The following is a 23725-nucleotide window of genomic DNA, read 5'->3' on the forward strand; positions in this document are numbered from 1 at the left end:
AGATCAGAGGAAGATCTGTAGTTTCAGGGTTTGGATTTCCAAATAAGTGTTTCTCATTCCAAGGTATCAGATCTGAAAATAGGTGCGTTGATCCTGGATAGAAATCCTTAAAATACAGGATTTGTTTCAGAATCAGATCTGTCATGTTTCTTATGGTTATTCCCTGATCGTAAAGACCAGGGGTATTGCTAGGGTCTTAAAAGATACGGGGCCCAAGCCCAAATGAGTATGGCCCAGTTCTCTAAATCGACCCCCCCTCGCACACCGCATTTTGCTGTACTTGCTATACAGCAGCACATACCTGTCACATCTAGAGCCTCCCAGCTGACGTCTCCTCCGATGTAGATCTTCTGTCATCATCTTCTCCATTTGGTCCGTACAACTTCTCTCAGCCGCCTCGTCTCTGCAGAGTGTGGCACACAGGCATCTTGGCTTCCTCACTTTTCTATAATCCTCTCCCAACCTGGAGTCCCAACAGTGTTATCCTGCTGCTTGCTGTGCCCCCCAATACCCCCCAAATACTATCCTGAAGAAAAATGAGTGCCATACAGATACTCTTCCCAATAGTAATTCCCTTCTAGAATGCCCTCATTAGTAATACTGCCCCCTACACTTCCCCCAACCAGGATAACGTGCCCCAAGAATGCCCTTATTAGTAGAAGAGCCCTCCAGTATTAATACCCTCACAGAGCCCCCAGTAGAAATAAAGCCCCCTATTTTTCCCTCCAGTGGTAATAAAGCTCTCTACAGCCCCCTCAGTAGTAATAAGGCCCCCCATAGTGCTCTCAGTAGAAATAAAGACGGATCTATAAGTCCCTCTTATCGAGCCCCCAAGAGTAATAAGAACTCCTAATGCCCCCTGTATTTATAATACCCCTACAGTGCCCCCTACTGTTATAATGTTCACCCTGAAGTGTCCCCAGTATTTATAATGCCCCCTGTAGTTATATTCCTCCCTCCACCATAGTCATATGTAAATAACATCACTTCCCCTCCCTCCAGCCCCTCCAATATATATAGTCCCATGTAAATAACACAATTTCCCTCCCTATGCCATAGTCCCATGTAAATAACATCACACCATCTGCCCAGCCCCCTCCAAAATACAGTCCCATGTAAATATCACCCCCTCAACATTCAGTCCCATGTAAATAACATCACACCATCTGCCCAGCCCCCTCCAAAATACAGTCCCATGTAAATATCACCCCCTCAACATTCAGTCCCATGTATAATAACATCACACCATCTCTCCAGCCCGCACCAAAATACAGTCCCATGTAAATAACATCACCCTGTCCCAGCCCCGTCCAACATTCAGTCCCATGTAAATAACATTGGGACTTTGTGTCCTGTGCTCCACAAGGTCCACGTGGGTGATAACTTTGTGGGGAAAACTGTATATAAGAAATGCCTTTGTGCTCATTAAACAGACCTGATTTACCCCTTCATCAAGTCTTGGCTCATGTTTGGGGGATGGGATACACTCTTGGGGATTGCTATATCACAATACTCCCCTGAGTATAAGATCTGGTAAGCGCTTGTTCCTGGCTCCTGCTCTCTGGATTTAGGAGAGGTTCACCCACTGGAAGCTGAAGCCCAGTCTTGGGTCCAGCGTGGGTGGAGGACGGTGAGACCCCAACCAAGCTGCAGCAGTTCGTGGGGTCTGTGGTGGTTACGGTGTCGAGTAGAGTGCTTTGAGCCCTCGGGAAGCACTAGGAGCATCCATCAACCGAGATACCTAGTCGTGGTGCTAGGAGATCCGTTACAAACATCACTCCCTCCTACAGCCGCCATCAACATACAGTCCCATGTAAATAACATCCCTTCCTTCAGCCCTAACATACAGTCCCAGTTAAATAACCACAACTCCCAGCATTGCTCTGCCTCTCCCTTCACTTACCTCTCCTCATGTAGCAGACCTTCCCACAACTTCTTCCTCCAGGACTTCTCTTTACTGCCCTCCCCTCATGCACTGGTCACATGATGGTGACATCATCGCAGGTCCTTCTCAACCACTGCCTGTTTTACTGGTTACATGACCTGTGATGTCATCACAGGTCCTTCAGCTCTTCAAGTGCATTAGAGTTGTATCTAGCTGGCAGGCAGGACATTTGGGGCCTGGGACAAAACATCAAATGTTTTAACCTAGCAACGCCCCTGGTAAAGACAGAATGGTGTCTGTCAGAACTTGCCTGGGACATATTGTTCTTAGGCTTTGGCCCTCCAAAAGAGTTGTAATCTGTTATTGCTCTAGTGGTGTCATGAGGAATAAACTGGAAAAGGGGCATTAGACTTGCTGTTAATTCGATTTCCAGGCGTCCCTCATGATGGCACCCGTACATTCCCTCCCTTATTACTGACTATGTGAATTTAGTGCTTTCGTAGGGCTCCATTCCGCATCTCCGGAGTTGCAGACCCATTAAAGTGAATGGGTCCACATCCGTGATGCGGAATGCACACTGAACAGTGCCCTTGTATTGCGGCTCCGCAAATGCGGTCCGCAATACGGCAATGAAGCGCACACGTTCATATGAAAGGGGCCTAAGTGGCACACCACTGTTGGGTCACGTGCCATTTGGAGATTCATCACCGGTGAGGCCAGTCTGGAACTTTACAGGACAAAGAATGGAAGACTGCTGAAGGGAGCCAGGTAGTTGGAATAGAGCGACTGGGGGCAGGTGAGTATGATATTTATTTTTCTCGCCCAGTTTCCTTGGGGGACACAGAAGACCTTGGGTATAGCTCATCTCCATAGGAGGCGTGACACTAAGTGAAAGCTGTTAAGCCCCTCCTCCACAGCTATACCCTCAGCCTGGAGAGAAAGGCAGCCAGTTTTTGCTTAGTGTCCAAGGAGGCAAGACACTCCCTGCTCTGCAGGGCTGGTTTCTCCTTGTTTCAATTTTAGATTTTTACTTTTTTCTTTTCTTTTTGTTCCAGATCATCAGGGATAACAGAGTCGCACTAGACCTCTCTGTTCTCCCGGGGTTGAGCTGCGCCAGTGCCGGTCACCCGCACTGCTGCCTCCCCCACAGAAGGCAAGGTGGATCAGGGCAGCCCAGCTCCCCTACATCCCGCCAGCGCAAGGGTCGCCCGCACGCCAAGTCCCTCTTCCAGCGTCCTGCCACTACGGTGCCAGTAGCTGAAGGGGCGACCCTGCTGGAATGGACCGAGGGTGAAGACGGCTGTGGTAAGAGAGAGGCTTCTCCAGCCCTACGTCCCCCACCCTGGTCTCCTGCGTGCCTGACCCCCTTACTGGGCCTCTAGTCCCCTGCTGGATCTATGCTGGCCCCTGGGGTGCCGCAGAGCGGCAATTTCCTTCTGCCTCCCCCTGCCTGGCTCCCATAGACATGCAGCCAGTGGCTGTCTCCACAGCCAGCTACAGAAGCGGCAACTAACATTGGTGGAAATCAGCACAGGCATCTCCTACCGGAGTGTTGCTCAAGCCTGAGGCTCCTGACGGCTGTGGAGTAAGGCCTCGCCTCCGGCCGACATTGGTTGTCCGGTGCGGCCGGGCGCCGCAAAATCTTAGCCCAGGCTCCGCGGCCTGCTAGGCCGCCATTCCGGGTCCCTGACTCTTCCGACCGGCGGGGTGGGCTCCCGCGGCCGGCAAGCCGCCATTCCGAGCCCCTGACTCTTCCGGCCGGCGGGGTGGGCTCCCGCGGCCGGCAAGCCGCCATTCCGAGCCCCTGACACTCCGGCCGGCGGGGTGGGCTCCCGCGGCCGGCTTTGGGCTTGACGTCTATGCCCAGCAGGCCCCGGCTGACCGTTGGTGCCGGTCGGTGGGGCTCCGCTAATTTTAGCCCAGGTTTCGCGGCCTGCTGGGCCGCAATTCCGACCGGCCCGCGGGGTGGGCACCCGCGGCCGGTTTTGATGCGCCACTCCGCCTCAGGTCCCGGCGGTACATACCGGGCGCCGCAAATTTAGACCCCGGCTTCACGGCCTACTAGGCCGCAAAATTCCGGCCTCTGGTGGAGGGGGCGGGAACTTCTCCAGGCGCGAATTCTTCCCGCCGGGAGGTTCCTCCGCCCCCAGGGGATCGCAGCGCCGCCCTCCAGGCCGGATCCATGTTAACCCTTTGGGTACAGGCCGGCTCCCAATGGGCCTGTATGGCTGGCCCCCCTTTTCCTGACTATCTGTGCCCCTATAGGTGGCCCCCCTTTAGCCTCAGAGAAGCTGTGTTTTTAATAAAAAAAAATAAAAAAAAATAAAAATGAAAATAAAAAATAATAATAATAATAATAACAGTTTTCTATTGGACTGCGCAGGACGCTGCAGCCTCATCAGTAGTGCTGCATGTCTGCATGCCCTCTTTCCACAGGTGGCATAGTGTTGCGCTCCCAACCTGCGTAGGTGCTAGGGCATTTCCCTTTTTAGGTGGTTTTCCTGCCCTCTTCCAGGATACGGCGCTGGCCAAGTGCATGCGGCCCTTCCGTAGGCAGCATTCATCATCTCTCCAGTTATGGTGCCTGCCATGTGCATCCCCCCCCCTCCTAGGCGGGATACTGCACTCTCCCTGGCTGCCGGCTGGCCAGGTGCATGACCCCCTTTTAGGCGGAATACTGCACCTTCACCGGATACGGTGCTGGCAATGTGCATGACCCCCTTCCATAGGCGGAATGCTGCACTCTCTATGGATTTGCTGCCGGCCATGTGCGTGACCCCCTTCCATGGGCGGAACGCAGCGTTCTCACTGGATTCGCTGTCGGCCATGTACGTGACCCCCTTCTCTAGGCGGAACGCTGCACTCTCACTGGTTTCACTGCCGGCCATGTGCGTGACCCCCTTCCATGGGCGGAACGCAGCGCTCTCACTGGATTCGCTGTCGGCCATGTGCGTGACCCCCTTCTTAGGCGGAACGCTACACTCTCACTGGATCTGTTGCCGATCATGTGCATGACCCCCCTTTTTAGGCGGAATACTGCACTCTCACCGGATACGGTACTGGCTATGTGCACGACCCCCTTCCATAGGCGGAACGCTGCACTCTCTCTCATGTGCTATGATGTACTTATGTACTATGTTGCTATGCTGCACTCTCACTGGTTTCGCTGCCGGCCATAGGCATGACTCAGGCAGCATACATACATCCCTCCGTCTGTGGTTGTTTTCTCGCAGGTACGTTGCTGGCCATGTGCATGTACCCCATACATGGCGGGGTGCTTGCACTCTAGCTGGATCCGCTGTCGGCCATATGCATGACCCCTCTTCCGTGGGCGGTGTACGCACTCTCGCTGGATTCGCTGCCTGCCATGGGCATGCCTTCCTTCCTCAGGTGACATACACACATTCTCACTGACTGTGTTTGTCTCTCACCAGTACGATGCTGGCCATGTGTATGACTCCCATATATGGCGGGTGCACGCACTCTCCCTGGATGAGATGCTGGCCATGTGCATTACCCCCCCCTTTTTTTCTGGGCAGCATGCTACACTCTCACCGGATACCTTGCTGGCCATGAGCATTGCCCTCTAACATGGGTGGAACGCTTGCACTCCCATTGGATACGGTGCTGGCCTTGTACGTGGCCACCCCTCATTCCATGGGCAGAATTTGACACGCTCATGAGATTCACGGCTGTCCTTGTATGACTGTGCTGGACTTGTACATGTCCCCCTTCATTGGCAGAGTAGTTGCACTCTCGCTAAATCAGTGTTGGGTGTATTATTGCACACTCACTTAATGCTAGGATAACCCTGTGCATGTTCCCCTTTCACTAGGTGGACCTCCTGCGTTCCTGCTGGATTATATGGTATGTCCTGCTTCTCTGAAGTAGGTACGGCCTTAGGCATCACTCCCTTTTGGGACCGGCCTTTGCACTCTTGCCGACTGCAGTTTGCCAGATACAATTTCCCCCCTTTCGGGGCGGACTGCTTGCGTTCCATCGCATGCTATACTAGGCTTGTGCATAACTCCCTTTCAGGTTGCACTTTGCAATTCCGTACATGCTGTGGCACTCTGTGGCGAGCCCCCCTTTCTCGCTAAATTAACCTTTTGCAGTGAGCGGACGTTCTTGTGCGTTGTTTGGGCCGTGTATGCCTTCTCCTCCTGTAGGTGTGTTGGCCTTCTCACTGCTTACGGGCTGCTCGTACGTATGCCTCATCTACTTCCTGCGGCATACTTTTGTTTTCTTGGGATACGATGCCTGCCACAAACCTTGCACTCGTCTCTAAGGAGTTCATTCTGTCCACCTGACCCGGACGGGCTCTACTTGCTCTCTGCTGCACGGAGCTGGGTGGTACTCATTCATTTAGTTGGCCCTTCATCCCAGGGAATGTTCGTGGTTCCTAGATGCGTGCCCATTCGTCCTTCCGCGGTATTGCTTCCCTGCGCTAGTGGTCACATGGTCGAGAGTGCGGTTGTCTGGAGCGCCCCTCGAATTCTTCGTTGGCTCTGGCAGGACTGCGGTTCCCTTGCCTGCTGCAATTTCCTCCTCTTCGGATGTAGTGTGGTATGAGTCCTTCCTCTTGGCGCCTCTACGCTACAGTCTGATCTGCTACCAGGTGAGGGCCGCTTTTCTCGGGAAGGTCACCCAAATTCTCTTGGGTGCTCGATTACCCAGGTCGGAGGACCTCCGCCTTGGGTTCTTCAGGGTATTCTCCTTCTGCGAGGCAGTGAACCGGGCATCTCACAGTGTAGCAGGGTTCTGCTTTTGAGCTGTCCTATGGCTTCCCTGTTGCCCACTCCTCCGTTCGGTTGGAGGGTGTTATGCCGGCCTCTGTCTCGACTACCTTATCTCGCCGGCTCTGTTTGGCCCCCGCTCGGTACAGATCACTCTGATGTGGCTTCTGTCCCGCCAGACTTCAGAGGTTGTACCTTCACTGTCCTCCCCTCTGGGGAGAGCATGGTTGTCATGTGGATGGTTCCGGTGTTCCTTTTGGCCTCGTACTGTCTCCCTTGTTCACACTGGCTGTATTAGCTGTGCCGATTTATCGAGTCTACCGCGTTCTGTCCTCCCGCTGAGTGCAGATTGTGTGGTCCATTCTAAGACAATGGTCCTGCTGTAGACTTACCTTCTCGGTAACTTGGGGGGACTACCTTTCGGTCCAGATTGTTCCTTGATCTCCTACACCGGGACTGTAGAACATGGCTACATCAGCATGGACTATAGCCTGTCTTGTCCTGGCATCTGGCGGATGCTGGGCGGACCCTTTTGGTTCCTTTCCGTCTGTCCTTCTGCTCCCCCACTCGGGTGGATACGGGACAACGTTGCTCGGGGGCCGACGGGACCAGTTTGTCAACTTCTGCCCGTGTTACTGGTCTGCGCCTGATCACATTTGGTTTTTCGCCCGCTTGCCAGGCGACTCCAGCGGGTTCGCTACTGCCCGCTCCTGGCTGTATTTCGTCCAGGATCTGTCGTAAGACTTATGGTTTTTTTATCTGGGGTTCTGTGGGAAGCTGTGCATTTCCCACTCTGACTTTTCTCTCCCCATGGTTCTGTCTTTTTTCCAGTCCGGCCTGGACCTGGGACTGGGATTCCTTTACTTGAGGTATCAGTGTCAGCGCTGTTCTTCCTCTTCCAGCGTTCCCCAGCCCTCTGGGCCTGTCAAGACCTTCTTACTCGAAATGGCTCTTTGGTTCCTCTGTACTGTCCTTCGGTACCGCCCTCGGAACTACATACTGAGTTCTCGGCGCTCCAATCTTGTCCTTGGAGCCGTTACAGAAGTTCTCTCTACCCCTCCTGTCCGGTACGGTTGTGTTTCCGTATCAGTCGTGTCTCTGACGGGTGCCTGAATGGCCCCCTTTTTGTTCTGAGCCTTCTGTCTTTTCCCAGGACAGGGCTGTTCTACATCCCGTTCCTTCCTTCTGAAGGTGGTGTTTGCCTTTCGCTTCAACACTTCACCAATTTGGACGTTGTTTGGGCCTTGCAGTTTTTACTTGGAGATCTCCGACTCTTGTCGACGTTCGGTCTCTTGGGTTTCCTGGAGGTCCGCGCTTAGAGTTGACGGACTCCAGGGTGGTTTTCCTCCGCTTTATCAGATTGGCTATTGCTGAGGTTACCGCACCGAGGGCAGGATTCTGCCTTTACTGTCACCGTTCATTTCACCAGAGCGGTCGGTGCCTCCTGGGCCGGAGGCTTTGGGCTTCGGCCATGCATTTGAGCAAGGCGGCCACAGGTCTTCCTTGCACGCTTTACAGAGTTCTACAGGGTGCATACTCTGGCTTCGGCGTATGCTGCCTTGGTCCGCCTGGGTCTGCAGGCGGCGGTTCCTTGATGCCTTCGGGTGCTTCGCCTTGGAGCTGTGGTCCCTCCCCTTTTGGACTGCTTTTGAACGTCCCAAGGTCTTCTGTGTCCCCCAAGGAAACTGGGCGAGAAAACGAGATTTTTGTATAACTTACCAGTAAAATCTCTTTCTCGCTCTTTCCTTGGGGGACACAGCACCCACCCATTCGTTGTTTTTCTCTACACGGTTTCCGAGTTTGTGTTACCCGTTGGGTAGTTGGCTTGTTGGTTCCTTGTTGGACTTTGCCTTTTCTCACTGCTTGGACACGCAACTGGCTGCCTTTCTCTCCAGGCTGAGGGTATAGCTGTGGAGGAGGGGCTTAACAGCTTTCACTTAGTGTCACGCCTCCTATGGAGATGAGCTATACCCAAGGTCTTCTGTGTCCCCCAAGGAAAGAGCGAGAAAGAGATTTTACTGGTAAGTTATACAAAAATCTCGTTATTTTTTCCAACAGGTATAATGTACTGGTGCCCACAGCTAAAAATGTCCCAAAACTGGACAACCTCTTTGAGTGTTGTCTGGAATACTGGAATTTTGAAACCTTTGGTGCAGGACTTCAAGCAGATGTCCAGGTAAAATATCAAGTTTGGCATTATGCAACAAAACCACTTATCCAGCATCTCAGAGTAATGGAATGTCTGAATGTCCAGTATCTGGATACTTCCAGTGGTGGCATGCACTCTTGATGCTGAAATTGGTTCTCCTTTAACACAGTCACCATTTTCTGCATTCTTTTTTTTTTCTTGCGGTTTAGTATCTACTTAGCATATTTTCCAGGGAAATACATGGCAGCAGATGTTTGGACATTCTGTATGTAATATTGATTAATACGGATGAGAAATTTCAGTATGATAAAAACATTTCATGTGTAGTTTAAAATCAGATAACTGCATTGTACTTTCATATCTACAGTTGTTCCAGAATCACCAGTGTCCCACCCTTCCAGAACACCCAAGACCCCACGTACACCACGTCTTCTAGATCCTACTAAAACCCCAAGGTTTTACCCTGTTGTGAAAGAAGCCAAATCGATTGATGTCCAGGTAAAGGGCATAAAAGCATAGACCTTTTTCTTCATAGTCCCATAAGTAAAAACCCTTCCCTTTTTTTCTTATTTATCACAGTTGTGTTGGGGGTTGTCTGAGATCATAAAACTTTAGGGTAAAGGCAAGCAATGTAATAAAAAAACAAAAACAAACACCAGAACCAATACTCATCTGTTAGATGCGCTGCCGCCCCTGTGCTGCCACTTTAGTACACCCTGTCAGTCTTTGATTACTTGGCTGCAGTGGTGACGTGCCTGTCGATCCATGTGACCGATGCAGCCAATCGCTGACCTCAGCTGTCCCAAGCCATACACCAGAGATCAGCAGCCTTTGGCAATCTAGCTGCTGTGAAATTACAGAATGGCGGTGCTGGAACACCAGTGGATCGAACAGGTGAATATCAATTCTTTTGTTGTTATATCACATTGTCTGCCTTCGCCCAATTTTTTACGTTCTTTAAGCTAGATCCGACCTACTAAGTCACATGATCTGACATCTCATTGGTTATTGTAGACTCCAAGAAAGAGGAAGACCCGGCACAGTTCAAATCCACCTGTTGAATTTCATGTTGGTTGGGTAATGGATTCGATGGAACACAGACCAAGAACATCTTCTGTCAGGTAGTGCATGTCTTGCCTGGTAAAGGAGTTATGTGCTTGTTTGTCATGAGTTTTGTTGAAGAATCTTAAATACTATTTTGAAATTGGGAGTATAAACTGTACACTGTATCTTTCGAAAGAGACAGAGGAGGGTAGAGGCGGAGCACACAAATGATGTTGTTTGGGATCTGTTCTATAATATTGATCAAATGTGCCTGCATCCTCCTCCTTGTTCGCGTTTTTTTTTTTTTTTTTTTTGTAAAATATCATTAAAAAAAGAGATGGAAAATATTAAAACAGTTTTCCACCTTCTAACCCAATTTTCAAATGACTCGCAAAAATGTATACCACAAAAAAATAAAATAAAATCCACTCACCTTTTCGCCACTGCTCCTTCCAGTGCGTGTAACTTGTGGTTGGGGTCACATGCATCCCTGCTGCTATTCACTGTCCTGTTGATGTGTCACCAAGTGCAATGTCGCTGCAGCTGCACGTCACCCAGTTTAGAAATTTACAAGCCGAGCACCAGAAGGAGTGAGGAATGGAGGCTCAGCACTAGAACAGATGAGTAATACTTTGTGGGGCATATTGAATATACAGTTAGAAGGTGGAAAACCCCTGTAAGGAAGTGTTTCCGCAGGATAATATACACTACTCTGGCCTCTACCAAGTAAAACGCCTAAACAGTGCTGTTGGGGAACTTGAACAGTTATACCCCAGATTTACATGGAGATATGGAGCTACCTATAAAAACGTGTGCAGAACTGTATATAGTGTGCGCTCAGTACAGGTATTGACCTATACTGTTGGACTTCCAGTAGAATCCTAAAGTACACTAATCCTCAGGTTTTTCTCTTGTAATCCACACGGTTGGTTGTAAGTGTCCACAGGGAAACGTGCATGTGTCTGCTGAGTTAATGTACCTTTCCAATACTACGTGACATCACTTCAGGTCTGTAGCAGGGTGCTCAGGTCAAGCAGATTCTATTTATTTAGCAGTTGTGTGAAGAACCTACATGTTATCTTATCTCCTATGTTTCTCAAGATCAAAAGCTATTAATTGGGGCCCATTCACAAAACCGTATCTGTCCATTTCTGCAATTTTCAGCATCGGATGCGGACCCATTCTGTTCCATGGCCCCACAAATAAGATTGAACTTGTCCTATTCTTGCCCGTATTTGAGGACAAGAATAAACAAAAAAGATATAGCAGCACAACACTTGGATCCTTCAGTGGTGGTGCCCGTGGTGTCAGGTGCCAGTCCGTAGCACCCCATCTCAGCAAATACAAAAAAGATATACCACGGTACTCTGTCTTCATCATTCCAACGTTTAATCACCAAATCACAGCAACGTTTCGACTGGTGTGGTCTTTTTTTTCAAGCCTTGAAAAAGACTACACCGGTCGAAACGTCGCTGTGATTTGGTGATTAAACGTTGGAATGATGAAGACATGAGTGCCATGGTATATCTTTTTTTGTATTTGCTGAGGACAAGAATAGACATTTCTATCATGGAGAAGGATGTTCTGTTGTGCAAAATGTGGAAAGCACACAGCTGGTATCCATGCTTCGCGGTCCGCAAAAACAGATACAGTGTTGTGAATGAGTCCTTAGGCAAAGGATTTACACAGTGAAATCTTTTTTTTTTTTTTTTTTTTCCAGCAGTTCCAATGCTTCTCCATCAGATGGGACTCTGCTTGTAGGAAGTTATGGTTGCACCCCTCACTCTCTCCCCAAGTTCCAGCACCCTTCTCATGAACTGTTGAAAGAAAATGGATATACACAGCAGGTGTACCATAAGTATCGGCGGAGGTGCTTAAATGGTGAGCTACAAATGGTGTGCTTTACAGCAATTACTTGACTTAGAGGATAATGAATTTATTCAAGAGGTTTCTTGAGACATTCCATCAGTCAGATGTTCATACTAATCATGGTGTAGGCCATTGATGGCAAACCTTTTACAGATAGAGTGCCCAAACTGCAACTCAAACCCTACTTATTTATCACAAAGTGCCAACACACAACTTAACCTAAATACTACAGTCCAATATAGTATATCTTTCATGTACTTTAGCTATAATAGTCTGCCTACATTCAGTGCGCTTCCTGTGCAGGTGCCCACAGAGGGGGCAGTGCATCCAGCATTGGTGAATAAAATCTAAAAGCTTTATTTAGGACATGTAGAAATGTATAAAAAAAGAAATCTAAATCCAAGTCCTGTACATGATTCGAGCGTGCAACCCACTCTTAGTCATGACATTAGTTGCCCAAAACAACCAGATACCACATTTCATTTTTCGGAGCTTTTTGTCTTGTGTTTTTTTCTTGCTCGTTATCATTGGGGACACAGGACCGTGGGTATAGCTGCTGCCACTAGGAGGCGACACTAGGCTAGAACTGTTAACGCCTCCCCTGCAGGCTATACCCCCTCCAGCCAGGAGAGAGCAGATCAGTTTTAGCTTGGTGTCCGTAGGAGGCAGACATTACTGCCTTAAGCAGGGTGGCTTCTCCGTTTGATTTTGATTTTCCTTTTTTCCCTTTTAGGTTTGGGAAACAGTCGCCTATCCCGGGGAGCAAGGCCGGTGTCTGAGCCCCTCACCGCTCGACCTCCCCACAGAAGCAAAAAGAGGATCCAGGGCAGCCCAGCTCCCCTGCTTCCCGCCAGCCAATGGGGTCACCTAGGTCCGCCAAAGAAAAAGACCCTCCCGCCATAACAGACTGCTGCCACTCCGGTGCCAGCTGCTGAGGAGGTGACCCTGCTGGAAAAGGTGACCTTGTGGGTCCACTTAGGGAGGGTGAAGAGAAGAGGATAAAGATGAGGTGAGTACACGGGACTAGGTAAGTATGGTTTTCCCCCTCCCTACCTCCCCCTTTTGGCGGCAATTGTTCTAAGGGGTCTATAGGTTTAATAGGCACCGGGCTCCACTTATAGTAGCCCAGGACCTCTGAAGGCAGGCCCCCTCACTCCCCCTCTGTGCCGACGGTGACTCCGGCTCAAATCGGGGGGAGAGCGGGAGGGGGGAGAGCAGATAAGGCTCCCCGATATCCAATGCCATAATCTGCAGTTTTTGGGAGCGGGCGGCAAGCGCGCCGCTCCGAAAGGGTTAATGCCTGCTTTGTCTGATATCGCGGACGCCATGCCCGCCGCGAGGCACTTATTTAACATGGGGGACTCCGGCTGCGGGGGTCGCTACCTCTGGCCCTGTTTTCTTCCCGGCCCGTGGGGGGGGCACCCCCGGCCGGTGTATGCATTTCGCGCACCTCTCCAGGTCCCTCTATCCTCCGGCCGACCGGCAGGGATCCTAGTCGGCCATGCATCAAAACTTTAGGCCCCGGTTTCGTGGCATACTAGGCTGCAACTTTCATCCCCTGGTATGAGAGGGCGGGCGGCTGGCTGGCACAAATTTTTCCCGCCTAGCTGTCCCCCTCCCCCAGAAGCCCTCTGAGCGCTGCCCCCAGTCTTCAATATCCAGCGGTTTGGATTATCAGCGGTTTGGATATGCAGTGCAATTGCTTTAATATTTCAGAATTTAACCCCTTCCTGCCTCTTATCACCGCGGAACCACTCTGACTGTGCGGTACCAGACTGGGCCCGTGCCCTATTCCGGACACAGGAGGACCTCTCATAGTTTTCCCAATCCACCCTCTGCGGCTGTTTGGTTGATAACTCTCCACCTGCGCAATACAGTGAAGGACCCCTGAAGGATTTCCAATCCGCCCTACTGGGTCGTTTGGTTGATAATTCTCCACCTACGCATTCCAATAGAGTACCTCTGGAAGTTCCCAATCCACCCTCCTGGGTCATTTGGTTGATAATGCACCGCCTGTGCAATCTGGTGGATGGACCGCCTAGAAGTTCCCATTCCACCCTCTGGGTAGTTTGGTTGATAAGTCCCCACCTGCGCAGTCTGCAACTGCCAGGGGCGAGATTCTGAGGGGTAGACCTACGCGCAAGCGGACCACAGCAGGACGCCCTCCCTCCCCGGAGATGGTCAGTCCGGATGTATGCATTAGCCCCTTCCATAGGTGGTGTGATGACATTATCACTGGTTACAGTGTGTGCTGTATGCATTACCCCCTTACTTAGGTGCAGTAATTGCACTCCCGCGGTGTACAGGACTTGCCATATGCACTGGTTCCCGCCGTAGGCATTAACCCCCCTTCATAGGTGTAGTATTTGCACTACCGCTGGCTTAAGTGTTTGCCGTATGCATTACCACCTTCCATAGGTAGGGTAATTTCACTACTATTGGATACGGTCCTGACTGTCGCGCCATCCCCTTCCATAGGTGGAGTATTGCACTTTCATCAGTCGCTTTGCCATCACCGTGCTTCCTGTTGCATTACCCCCTTCCACAAGTGATCTGCTAACGGGGGGATAACTAAGCATCTTGGGATGCTGCAATTCATCTACGCCGTCTTGGCTCCTTTCACAAGCGGAGCGTGGCAACAGTCGGTACCCGCAGGTGCCCGGTACGCTTCATCTAGTGGTATATGGGTGCTGCCAGTGGATACGGGGACTATTTCCACATTGTATCCTTTTTCTTTTCGGTGCTGGTTTGGGACATGATTATGACATCCTCTGTCTTCTCAGGGGGTTACCTAGCAACACTTGTGTCCTAGAAACCCCCCATCTCCATCGGCCTCCACTGTTCCAGTCGGTCATGATATTGTCCTCATCAATACGTAGTGCGTACGCCATTGCACATAATATGGTGAGTACGTTCCAGCGAGTCGAGTGTTTCACTGACTCTGTATTCTCTATCCACCACTCCTCTTTATCTGGGAAAGTAGTTATGCTGGCACTCTGGTTTAGCTACTACAGCGTGTTCTCCTCCACAGGTGCATCTTTACGCTACTGCTCGAGTTCGTTGTCGCTGCAGTGGGGCATCCCCCTCAGGTAGGGGTTCAACCCTGACGCTAGCTTTGGCAGTTGCTCCTGTTCAGCGCCCTTCCCAGGTAGGGTGTTTAAGGTTAGCTCTACTTAACTGGGGCAGTATGGTACCATGGCTTCTACGGGATAGTCTCAGGCCTTCCCCTCAGTTTCACCCTGACTGGGCAGGCGGTGGCTACTACTGTGGGAGTGGTATTTGCGTTACCACTACATACTATGGTTCCTACTGCACAGCTCCTTCATCAGGTGGCAGATTCTTCTAGCACTGTATTCGGTGGCCTCTGCGGTGTGGCCCCCTCCTCTGCTGGGGTATGGCGCTAGCAATACAGTTGTGCCTCCCCTTGCATGGCTTCATACTCAGGCGGAGTTTTTGCACAGCCACTAAATCCTTGGCTACTTCTGTAAAACGCCAGTCTCCGATGGGGAATGGGCTTCAGTTTTTTTCTTTCTTTGGCTCAGGGTTCACAGCCACCCCGCAAGCCTTGGTAGCTCCTACATTACTTACTTCCGCTCAGCTGCATTTGCACGGGGTATTCGTTTTGTGGCTTTCTATTTCCAGACATGTTCCGAACCCTGCTGGTGGGCTGTGGCGCACACCACATCCCTCCTTCTACAGGGAATCCTTCCCATTGGTCCTGGGTGTGCTAATTGTATCTACTTACCTCTCAAGACTTGACTAATGTCTGTCATGTTAGTCCTATGATGGTCATACTTTTTTACTGCCCATTCTGTGGGTAGACTACGAGACTCCCCACGCCAGACAGAGCGGGGTTGCTGTCACGTCTTGCCACCGCTGATAGACGTTTCTTTCCTGGAACGGAACACCCTTTCTATTTCTTCTTCCTCCTCGAGTTGAGGGGCGTTGGACGTAGTTATCGCACTCCACCTGGCAAGAGTATTTCTATCATCTTGGTCTAGTTCATTTTTTCCCTGTCAGGCAGTGTTGCCAATCTGTCAATATGTGGTCGCTAACCAGGCTTCCCACCGCTGGTGATCCTCACATCGGCTTTACTTCTACCCATCTCCCAGGTACTGGTTCTTTGGCCTGCGGTTGGGCATGCCTGATTCAGGCGTTTTTCTCTGTGGTTTATCAACCAGCTTCTCCAGCTAGAAGTCTCACCACAAGCCTCTACGCCTCTGGGGGCATTGGTCTACCAATTTACCGCTTCCTGGGGAGCGTTTCTCTTTAGCAAGGAGTATCCTGCGGTCTTGGACTTTTGGTTCTGCTTCCAGAGTAAAGGCCAGGTACCTGGTTTTCGTCAAGCGACCTGTAGGTTGTCTGGTGGCTTTTCAGTTAGGAACATGACCTTTCTCTGTGACGTCTTCTTTTCCCATTTTCTTTCTGGGAAGGCGGCATTTCCGGTGTCTGGCTCATCCGCCCGGGAATTTCGGAGTTGGTAGCGCCTTTCTTGTACGTACATTTTTTTTTCTTGTCATGCACCCACATAAGGCAGTGCTCCACCCAATACCTTATTTTTCGGTAAAGGTAGTCGCCGCCTTCCACGTCAACACAGACATTTGTTTTCCTTCTCCCTTGCATTCTAGAGAGTGAGCTCTCAATCAGCCATGGGATTCGGGCTCGGAGGTTTGCTTGTCCATGATTAGCTCTGTCCGCCATACGGACTCTTGCCTACTTATTCCTGGAGGTCCTTGTAAAGGCTCGGCGGCCTCTAAAGGGGACTTTCCAGGTGGATATGTTTGACAGTTGCTGAGGCATTCCGCTCTCGGGGCAAGGCACTGCCCAGCAGAGTTATGGTACACCCGACCAGCGGACTTCTTGGGTTCATCTCCACCGTGCGTCAGCGTCAGAATTGTACAAGGCAGCGACTTTGTCCTCCTTGCACAAGTGGCAGTGTCCTGAGCTTCCGTTAGGGCGTTTTTTTTCCATAGGTGTGGGCTCTTCCCTCCCCGTGGACTGCTTTGGGACGTCCCACCGGTCATTTGTCCCCCAATGATAACGAGCGAGAAAATAAGATTTTTGTGAACTCACCTGTAAAATCTTTCTCGCTGAGTTTTCATTGGGGGACACAGCACCCACCCAGTATGAATTTTTCCTTTTGATGCTAATGTTTAGCGATTGGTTAGCTAGGTGCGTCCTCGGTTTGATTTGGACCACTGGCATTTGTTGTGTATTTTTATTCTTATTTCGATTTTGTTCTTCTACTCCTATTGCTTGAGCACAAACTGATCTGCTCTCTCCTGACTGGAGGGGGTATAGCCTGCAGGAGAGGAGTTAACAGTTCTAGCCTCTTCTCCTCCTACTAGAGAGTCTCACTCTGACTTGTCCACAGTGGAAGAGGCATGTTCTGAGGAGAGAGGGTCAGATGAGGATGTTGTCTCGCCGGAGGGTCAGTCGTCCAAACTGTCCTCCATGGTGGACAATCTAATTACGGCGGTTATTGAGACGTTGCAGGTTGAGGATCCTGCACCTTTATCTGCCAGCTCAGGTTTTTCCTTTAGAAGGTCCCATCGCTCGCACAAGTGTTTCCCCAACCACCAGGAGTTTGATTCCTCTCTCTCGCCAAGGAGTGGCATTTCCCTGATAGACGTTTTATGTTGCCAAAAAGCTTGAACGTCGTTTTCCAGAGGATTTGACTAAGAAATGGTCGGCTCCACCTATAGTGGACCCGCCAGTTTCCCGCTTGGCTAAACCTACTACCTTGCCAATGGTGGATGGGGCTTCTTTCTCTGATATCAAAGATAAGAAGCTGGAAGCGTTTGCAAAATCTGCCTTTGAAGCAGTGGGCACAGCGCTGCAGCCAGTATTTGCCTCTACATGGGTGAGCAAGGCTATGGGGGAGTGGGTAAGTAATTTACGCCGGGGTCTCGACTCGTAAGTCCCCTCGGGGGAACTTGCAGATGTGGCCCTGCAGCTCTCGCATGCCAGTGCATATATTTGTGAAGCATCTTTGGACTCGGCCAGGCTGATGGCACGCTCGTCAGCCCTGTTGGTGGCTATTCGCCGTACCCTATGGCTTTCTTGCTGGGCGGCAGATAATGCTTCAAAGTGGACCCTGACGGCCCTCCCCTTTACCGGTAGCAGACTTTTTGGTAAGCACCTGGATGAGATCATTTCGGACGCTACAGCTGGTAAGAGCACCCATTTACCACAGAACAGAGGGTGGTCTAATAGGTCAAAAAAGCGGAAGCCTTTTTCTTTTTTTTTCATTCCTTTCTGAGTTTTTCCAGCCCCAAGAGGCACTCCGACAAGTCTGCGACAGATCTGAAGCGCAAACCTTACTTCAAGCCTCGCCCTTCCTGGCGTTCCCGTCAACATGGCTTCAAGTCCTTTAATCTGCATCACGGGTGGGCGGGCAGCTTTCATGTGTTTCAGCATGTTTGCCTGGCTCACGTCTCAGATGTGTGGGTGGGGGAGGTCATTGCAGAGGGCTACAAGCTAGACTTCAAGTCCTCCCCTCATTCCTTTTTTTTTTTTTTTTTACATTTTATTTTTTATTTTTTTATTTTTTCGGTCGTCTCCTCCGGCCTCTTTTGCAGCCCCAGATTCTTTTTTTCTGGCAATTCACACGCTGCTGCAGCAAGGTGTGATTGTTCCGCTTCCTGCGAAAGACCATTTTCAGGGGTTTTACTCCAATCTCTTTGTGGTTCCCAAAAAAGAGGGGGGGCTCAACCATTTCCTTTGCGTCCGCAGATTCCGGATGGAGTCACTGAGGTCGGTCATTGCGTCCATGCAACCGGGGGAGTACCTGTCCTCGATGGACATCAAGGCCTCTTATCTTCATGTGCCCATATGCGTCAGTCATCAGAGGTTTCTCCGGTTCGCAGTGGTTCCATTTCACTACCAGTTTGTAGCACTCTCGTTCAGCCTGGCCACAGCTCCCAGGATCTTTACGAAGGTTCTGGCGGCAGTCATGGCCCTGCTCCATTCCAGGGGGATCATGGCGCTCCCTTACTTGGACGACATCCTGGTGAAGGGTCTGTCTTTCCAGGGGACGGTGGACAGCTTGAGCATTGTTCTAGACACCCTGGAGCGCTTCTGATGAGCTTGAGCATTGTTCTAGACACCCTGGAGCGCTTCAGATGGATCCTGAACAGGCAGAAGTCTTGTCTTTATCCATCACAGCGGTTGACTTATCTGGGCATGATACTAGACACTTGTCAGGCCAAGGTGTTCTTGCATCTGGAAAAACGTCAGATTCTCCCCTTGTTGCGGCCAGCTCCGGTTCCCATTCGTCGCTGCATGTGGGCTCTGGGGCACATGGTCTCTGCCTTCGAAGCAGTTCCATATGCTCAATTCCATACTGTAACGCTTCATCGAGCCATTCTGTCCAGCTATGATCGCTCCCCAGCCTCCTTGGATCGGCCAATGCGTCTCCTTGCCCCAGTGTGCGGGGCCCTCAGATGGTGGATGGTCTCTCCAGTGTTGACATCAGGCCGCTCATTCTTCCCTTTACGTTGGAAGGTGTTAACAACGGACACAAGCCTCAGGGAAGGGGGGAGTGTTGGAGAATATCTCTTTTCAAGGGGTATGGTCACGCGAGGAACGCTACCTTCCAATCAATGTTCTGGAGTTGAGGGCGATTCTGCTCTCCTTGCGACATTGGGCTGACCATCTCAGGAGTTGTCCGGTGCAAGTTCAGTCCGACAACTCCACGGCTGTGGCGTACATCAATCACCAGAGCGCTGCCCGGTGGTCATGGTGGAGACAGCGCTGATTCGGCACTTCACATACCCTGCGTCAACAACTGAATCTCAGACTTCCTCAGCCGGGAGCTTCTCGATCCCGGTGAGTGGGCTCTTCACCCGCAGGTCTTTCAGGCCATCTGCGAGAGGTGGGGTCGGCCGGATGTGAATGTTATGGCCTCACGCTTCAACAAAAAGGTCGAGGACATTGCCGCGCGGTCCAGGGACACCATGGCCCTGGCATGCAACCTGCTGGTGATTCCGTGGAGTCTGTTCACGTTTCTTTACGTGTTCCCGCCTCTTCCCCTCATTCCAGTCTCCTCCGGAAGATCAGGTCCAAAAGACTGACCGTTATTCTTGTGGCCCCAGATTGGCCTTGCAGGGTGTGGCACGTGTCCCCAGTTGCCCTTCTCGCTGATGAACTTTGGTGTCTTCCTCTTCGGGAGGACCTGCTGTCGCAGGGGCCGATCTTCCACCCGAATTAGGGTTGCTGCATTTAACTGTTGAAGCCGCCGTACTGAAGGCTCTGGGCTCTGGGATTTTTCGGATGCGGTCGTCCAGACCATGATTCGGTCCAGGAAGCCGTTGTCTTCCAGAATCTACCACCGGTTGGTGCGAGCGGCGGCAGTTGTTTCCCGCTCGCTTTTCATTTCCGCGTCTCTTGTCTTTTCTGCAGACGGGCAAAGATTTGGGGCTGGCTCTCAGCTCCCTCAAAGGGCAAGTTTCGGCTCTCTCCATTCTTTTTCAGCGGAATTTAGCTTCGCTTTCGGTGGTTCAGACTTTTCTGCAGGGGGTGGATCATGCTACGCCCCTTTTCCGTCCTCTGTTGGATCCTTGGGATCTTAATCTAGTGCTCAACGCTCTCAATCTTCTCCGTTTGAGCCTTTGCAGCAGGTGTCACTGCGCTTCCTTTCTTATAAGGTGGCTTTTTTGGTTGCAATTACTTCTATCTGTAGAGTGTCGGAACTCGCGGCTGTCATGTCAGTCGCCTTTCTTGATCCTCCATCAGGATAAGGTGGTCCCTTCATTTTGTCTGGACCAGTTTCATCCTCGGGAGCAGTTTCTCCATACCCTGGATTTTGTACGAGCCGTTCGAGTCTATATGTCCCAGACGGCATCTTTCAGGCGGACTGATTCCCTGTTCGCGATTCCAGAGGGGCAGAGACGTCAAAGACTTCCATTTCCCCATGGATTTGTTTGGCTATTGTGGAAGCGTACTGCGTTAAGGACCGGGCCCCGCCCTTCCGGGTGACTGCTCATTCGGCTCGGGTAGTGGGGGCCTCTTGGGCGGTGCATCACGGGGATTTGGCCCTTCAGGTGTGCAAGGCGGCTACTTTCCCCAAGTTTTATAGTTTGCGCCTGCTTGCGCGTCTCTTGTTGAGTAGAGTTTTGCAGACGGCAGTACTCATTTTGACGGGAGGATTGCTTGTTATGCCCACCCTTGGGGACTGCTCTGTAACGTCCTATGGTCAAAGCCTGTGTCCCCCAATGAGACGGATGAGAGAGCTAGATTTTTGTACTTGCCGTAAAATCAATTTTTCTTCCGTTCATTGGGGGACACAGCTCCCACCCATTCTTTTGTTTATGGGCCTTTTCGGGCCTGTGTGGTTCTGGGTTTTAACATAATGTAATTTTTTTGTGTCTGGCTTCTCCTACTGCTTTTGCACTAACTGATTTGTCCAGACCCGTCTCATCCTCGGGAGCAGTTGCTCCATACCCTGGATTTGGTACGAGCCGTTTGTCTATCTGTCCCAGATGGCTGCCAGTCCCTGTAGGAAGGTTATAGCTGAAGAGGGAGGAGCTTAAACTTTGTGTGCTTAGTGTCAGCCTGTTGGCGGCAACAGCTATACCTATGGTCAAAGCCTGTGTCCCCCAATGAACGGAAGAGCACCAGATTTTACAGTAAGTACAAAAATCGAGTTATTACGGTTATACTTTAAATATTCCACCTGTCATTAAGGCAGGGATAATTATATTCTAAAATAACAGCCTTGTCTTACAATAAGACCACTTAAAGGGAACCTGTCATCTGGATTTTGGGTATAGAGCTGAGGACATTGGTTGCTAGATGGCCGCTAGCACATCCGCAATACCCAGTCCCCTTAGCTCTGTTTGCTTTTATTGTGTAAAAAAAAAAAGGGGCTGTCCCTCCGGCTGTTTGTGCCCAGCTGCGTTCCTGATCTCTGAGCGCAGCGCCACCCCGCTGTTAATTTATTAACTCCTCTCCGGACTTTTTTTTTTCCAGTGCGCCGTAGTCCCGCGCATGCATCGATGTCGCACACGTCTGGGCCTGCGTTGTGTCCTGGGAGCAGCCTCATTGAGTGTGATCGGCGCATGCATGCGCGGCTGGGCACAAACGGCCGGAGGGACAGCCCCTTGGGCACGTTAAGAAGGTAATTACCATATACATAAAACCTATTTTTAGCAAAAATGAAACGACAGGTGGGGGTAAAACTAGTATATTTTTAATGAGATAATGGAGACTAATATGAGGATACCAAAATCTTAGTATCGAAAATTGGGCTGACAGAATCCCTTTAACACTACGACCTATGTATAAAATGACGAGTATTCATGAATACAGTTTTTGTGATTTAACATGACTAATGACGCAACAGGTTTCTATTTAGCCTGAAAGGGGGAGAGATTTTTGGCCCAGTTACCCCACTCGTGACATCTTTCAACAGATATGAAAATTAAAACTTTTATATACTTACAGATTACCAGAATACATTATATCCAACTTTTTTTCTTAATCAGAAAAAAAAAGGCTGGGCATCGGTCAGTCACCAGAGATGAACACACTATTCCGTTTCTGGTCCTTCTTTCTCAGAGATCACTTCAACAAAAAAATGTATGAGGAGTTTAAACATCTTGCTGTGGAAGAAGCCAGAGATGGCTATAGGTAAGCAGTGGGGCGGTTCTTGGACACTACTCATGGATGATAAACCACACCCTTGAAGGGGTTGTCTGGTATAATTCCAATTGTATGCAGGACTGTGTTAAAAAGAAAAAAAAATTAAAACCAAAGCCATGTATAAAGCTCCCTCTGTCCAGTCGCAGCGGAGAGCGTCCTAGCCATGGAGAAAAAAAAAGCTCACCTTCTCTCTGGCTGTGACACTCTCTACTGCGATTGGACAGCTCACAGCCAGGGAGAAGAAGACGCCCATTGAGAAACAGCGCAGTCTCCTCCTCCCTGTACCGTTGGTATGAATTTACATACTAGGCCAGAAACCAGTGCGGGGGCACAGTGGGCAAAGGCAGCAACGCATAGAGAAACTAGTAAGGGCTATAACATGCCATCAGTATGCCCTACACAACCCGCTAGTTATATGATAATGTCCGGAACCGTGAAAGGTCCTCTAGCTTTTCTTTGGTAGAATGACTTTAGTGCTTATGGTTCTTGTCTTGGCTGCATGACTCAATGTTCTCTTAAGATTCAGCTCACGGAAAGATGTCCTGACATTTTTCTTTAGAATTTGCTGGTATAATTCAGAATTCAATGTTCCCATCAATAATGGCAATATGTTTTGGCCCATATTCATCCACAAAACATTGTTCCAATAGCCTTCTGGCTTGTCTAGGTGATCTTTATCAAACTGCAGACAGGCAGCAATGTTCTTTTTGGAGAGCATTGGCTCTGCTGTGCACACCATTGATGTTCAGTGTCCTCCTGATGGTAAACTCATGAACTCTAACATTAGCTAATTTGAGAAATGCCTTTAGTTTCTTAGAGATTACCTTGGCAGGCAGTTACGGACTTGAATTTCCTTTACTTGTTTACAACAAGCGGCATTTATCTAGACTGATGTTCCCATATGTCAGTCTTGTTCCTTATGTGTTTTATTAAATTAGAGACATCTCATTCAGGGTCAGATATCTCTTAATAAATTAGTCCTATCTCTTGCAGTCTGTGCACCAGAAACTGAGGTCTACAGCAGCTAGCCACAATAGTAAATACCCTTTAAATTTATCTCTGGATTGGTGGAGACCAAACTCTTTACTGATGATTTAGTAACCTTTTCCAGCCTGATGAGCATAAACAGCTCTTTTGCGGTCCTCAAATCTTTTTTTTTTTTTTGTCGTGATACACTTCCACAAATCCAGTCCACAATGCACAGGCACTGACCATGTGCCCGCCGTCTATGGACCCGCTACTTGAATAGGGTCCATGATCTGCATCAGAGGGTCCGCACCACAACAAAATAGTGCATGCACAATTTTTTTTTGCGGTGCAGAGGCACGGACAGAAAACACACAAAAGCACTCCCTAGTACTTCCATGGGCTTCCGATTAGTGCCTCTGTTTTGCAATG

General features: G+C 50.1%; 1 protein-coding gene across 1 annotated transcript in view; it reads left to right on the top strand.

Annotated features, from left to right (window-relative positions):
- Window positions 1-23725, top strand: part of LARP1B (La ribonucleoprotein 1B) — a 109621-nt gene that overhangs the window by 54178 nt on the left and 31718 nt on the right. The window contains exons 13-16 of the mRNA XM_040418437.1: window positions 9138-9268; window positions 9785-9891; window positions 11535-11695; window positions 22171-22315. Of these exons, the coding sequence (XP_040274371.1) occupies window positions 9138-9268; window positions 9785-9891; window positions 11535-11695; window positions 22171-22315 (544 nt within the window). The remainder of the gene's footprint in view (window positions 1-9137; window positions 9269-9784; window positions 9892-11534; window positions 11696-22170; window positions 22316-23725) is intronic.

The sequence above is a fragment of the Bufo bufo genome, chromosome 2 (assembly GCF_905171765.1).
Source record: "Bufo bufo chromosome 2, aBufBuf1.1, whole genome shotgun sequence".
Taxonomy (NCBI): Eukaryota; Metazoa; Chordata; class Amphibia; order Anura; family Bufonidae; genus Bufo; species Bufo bufo.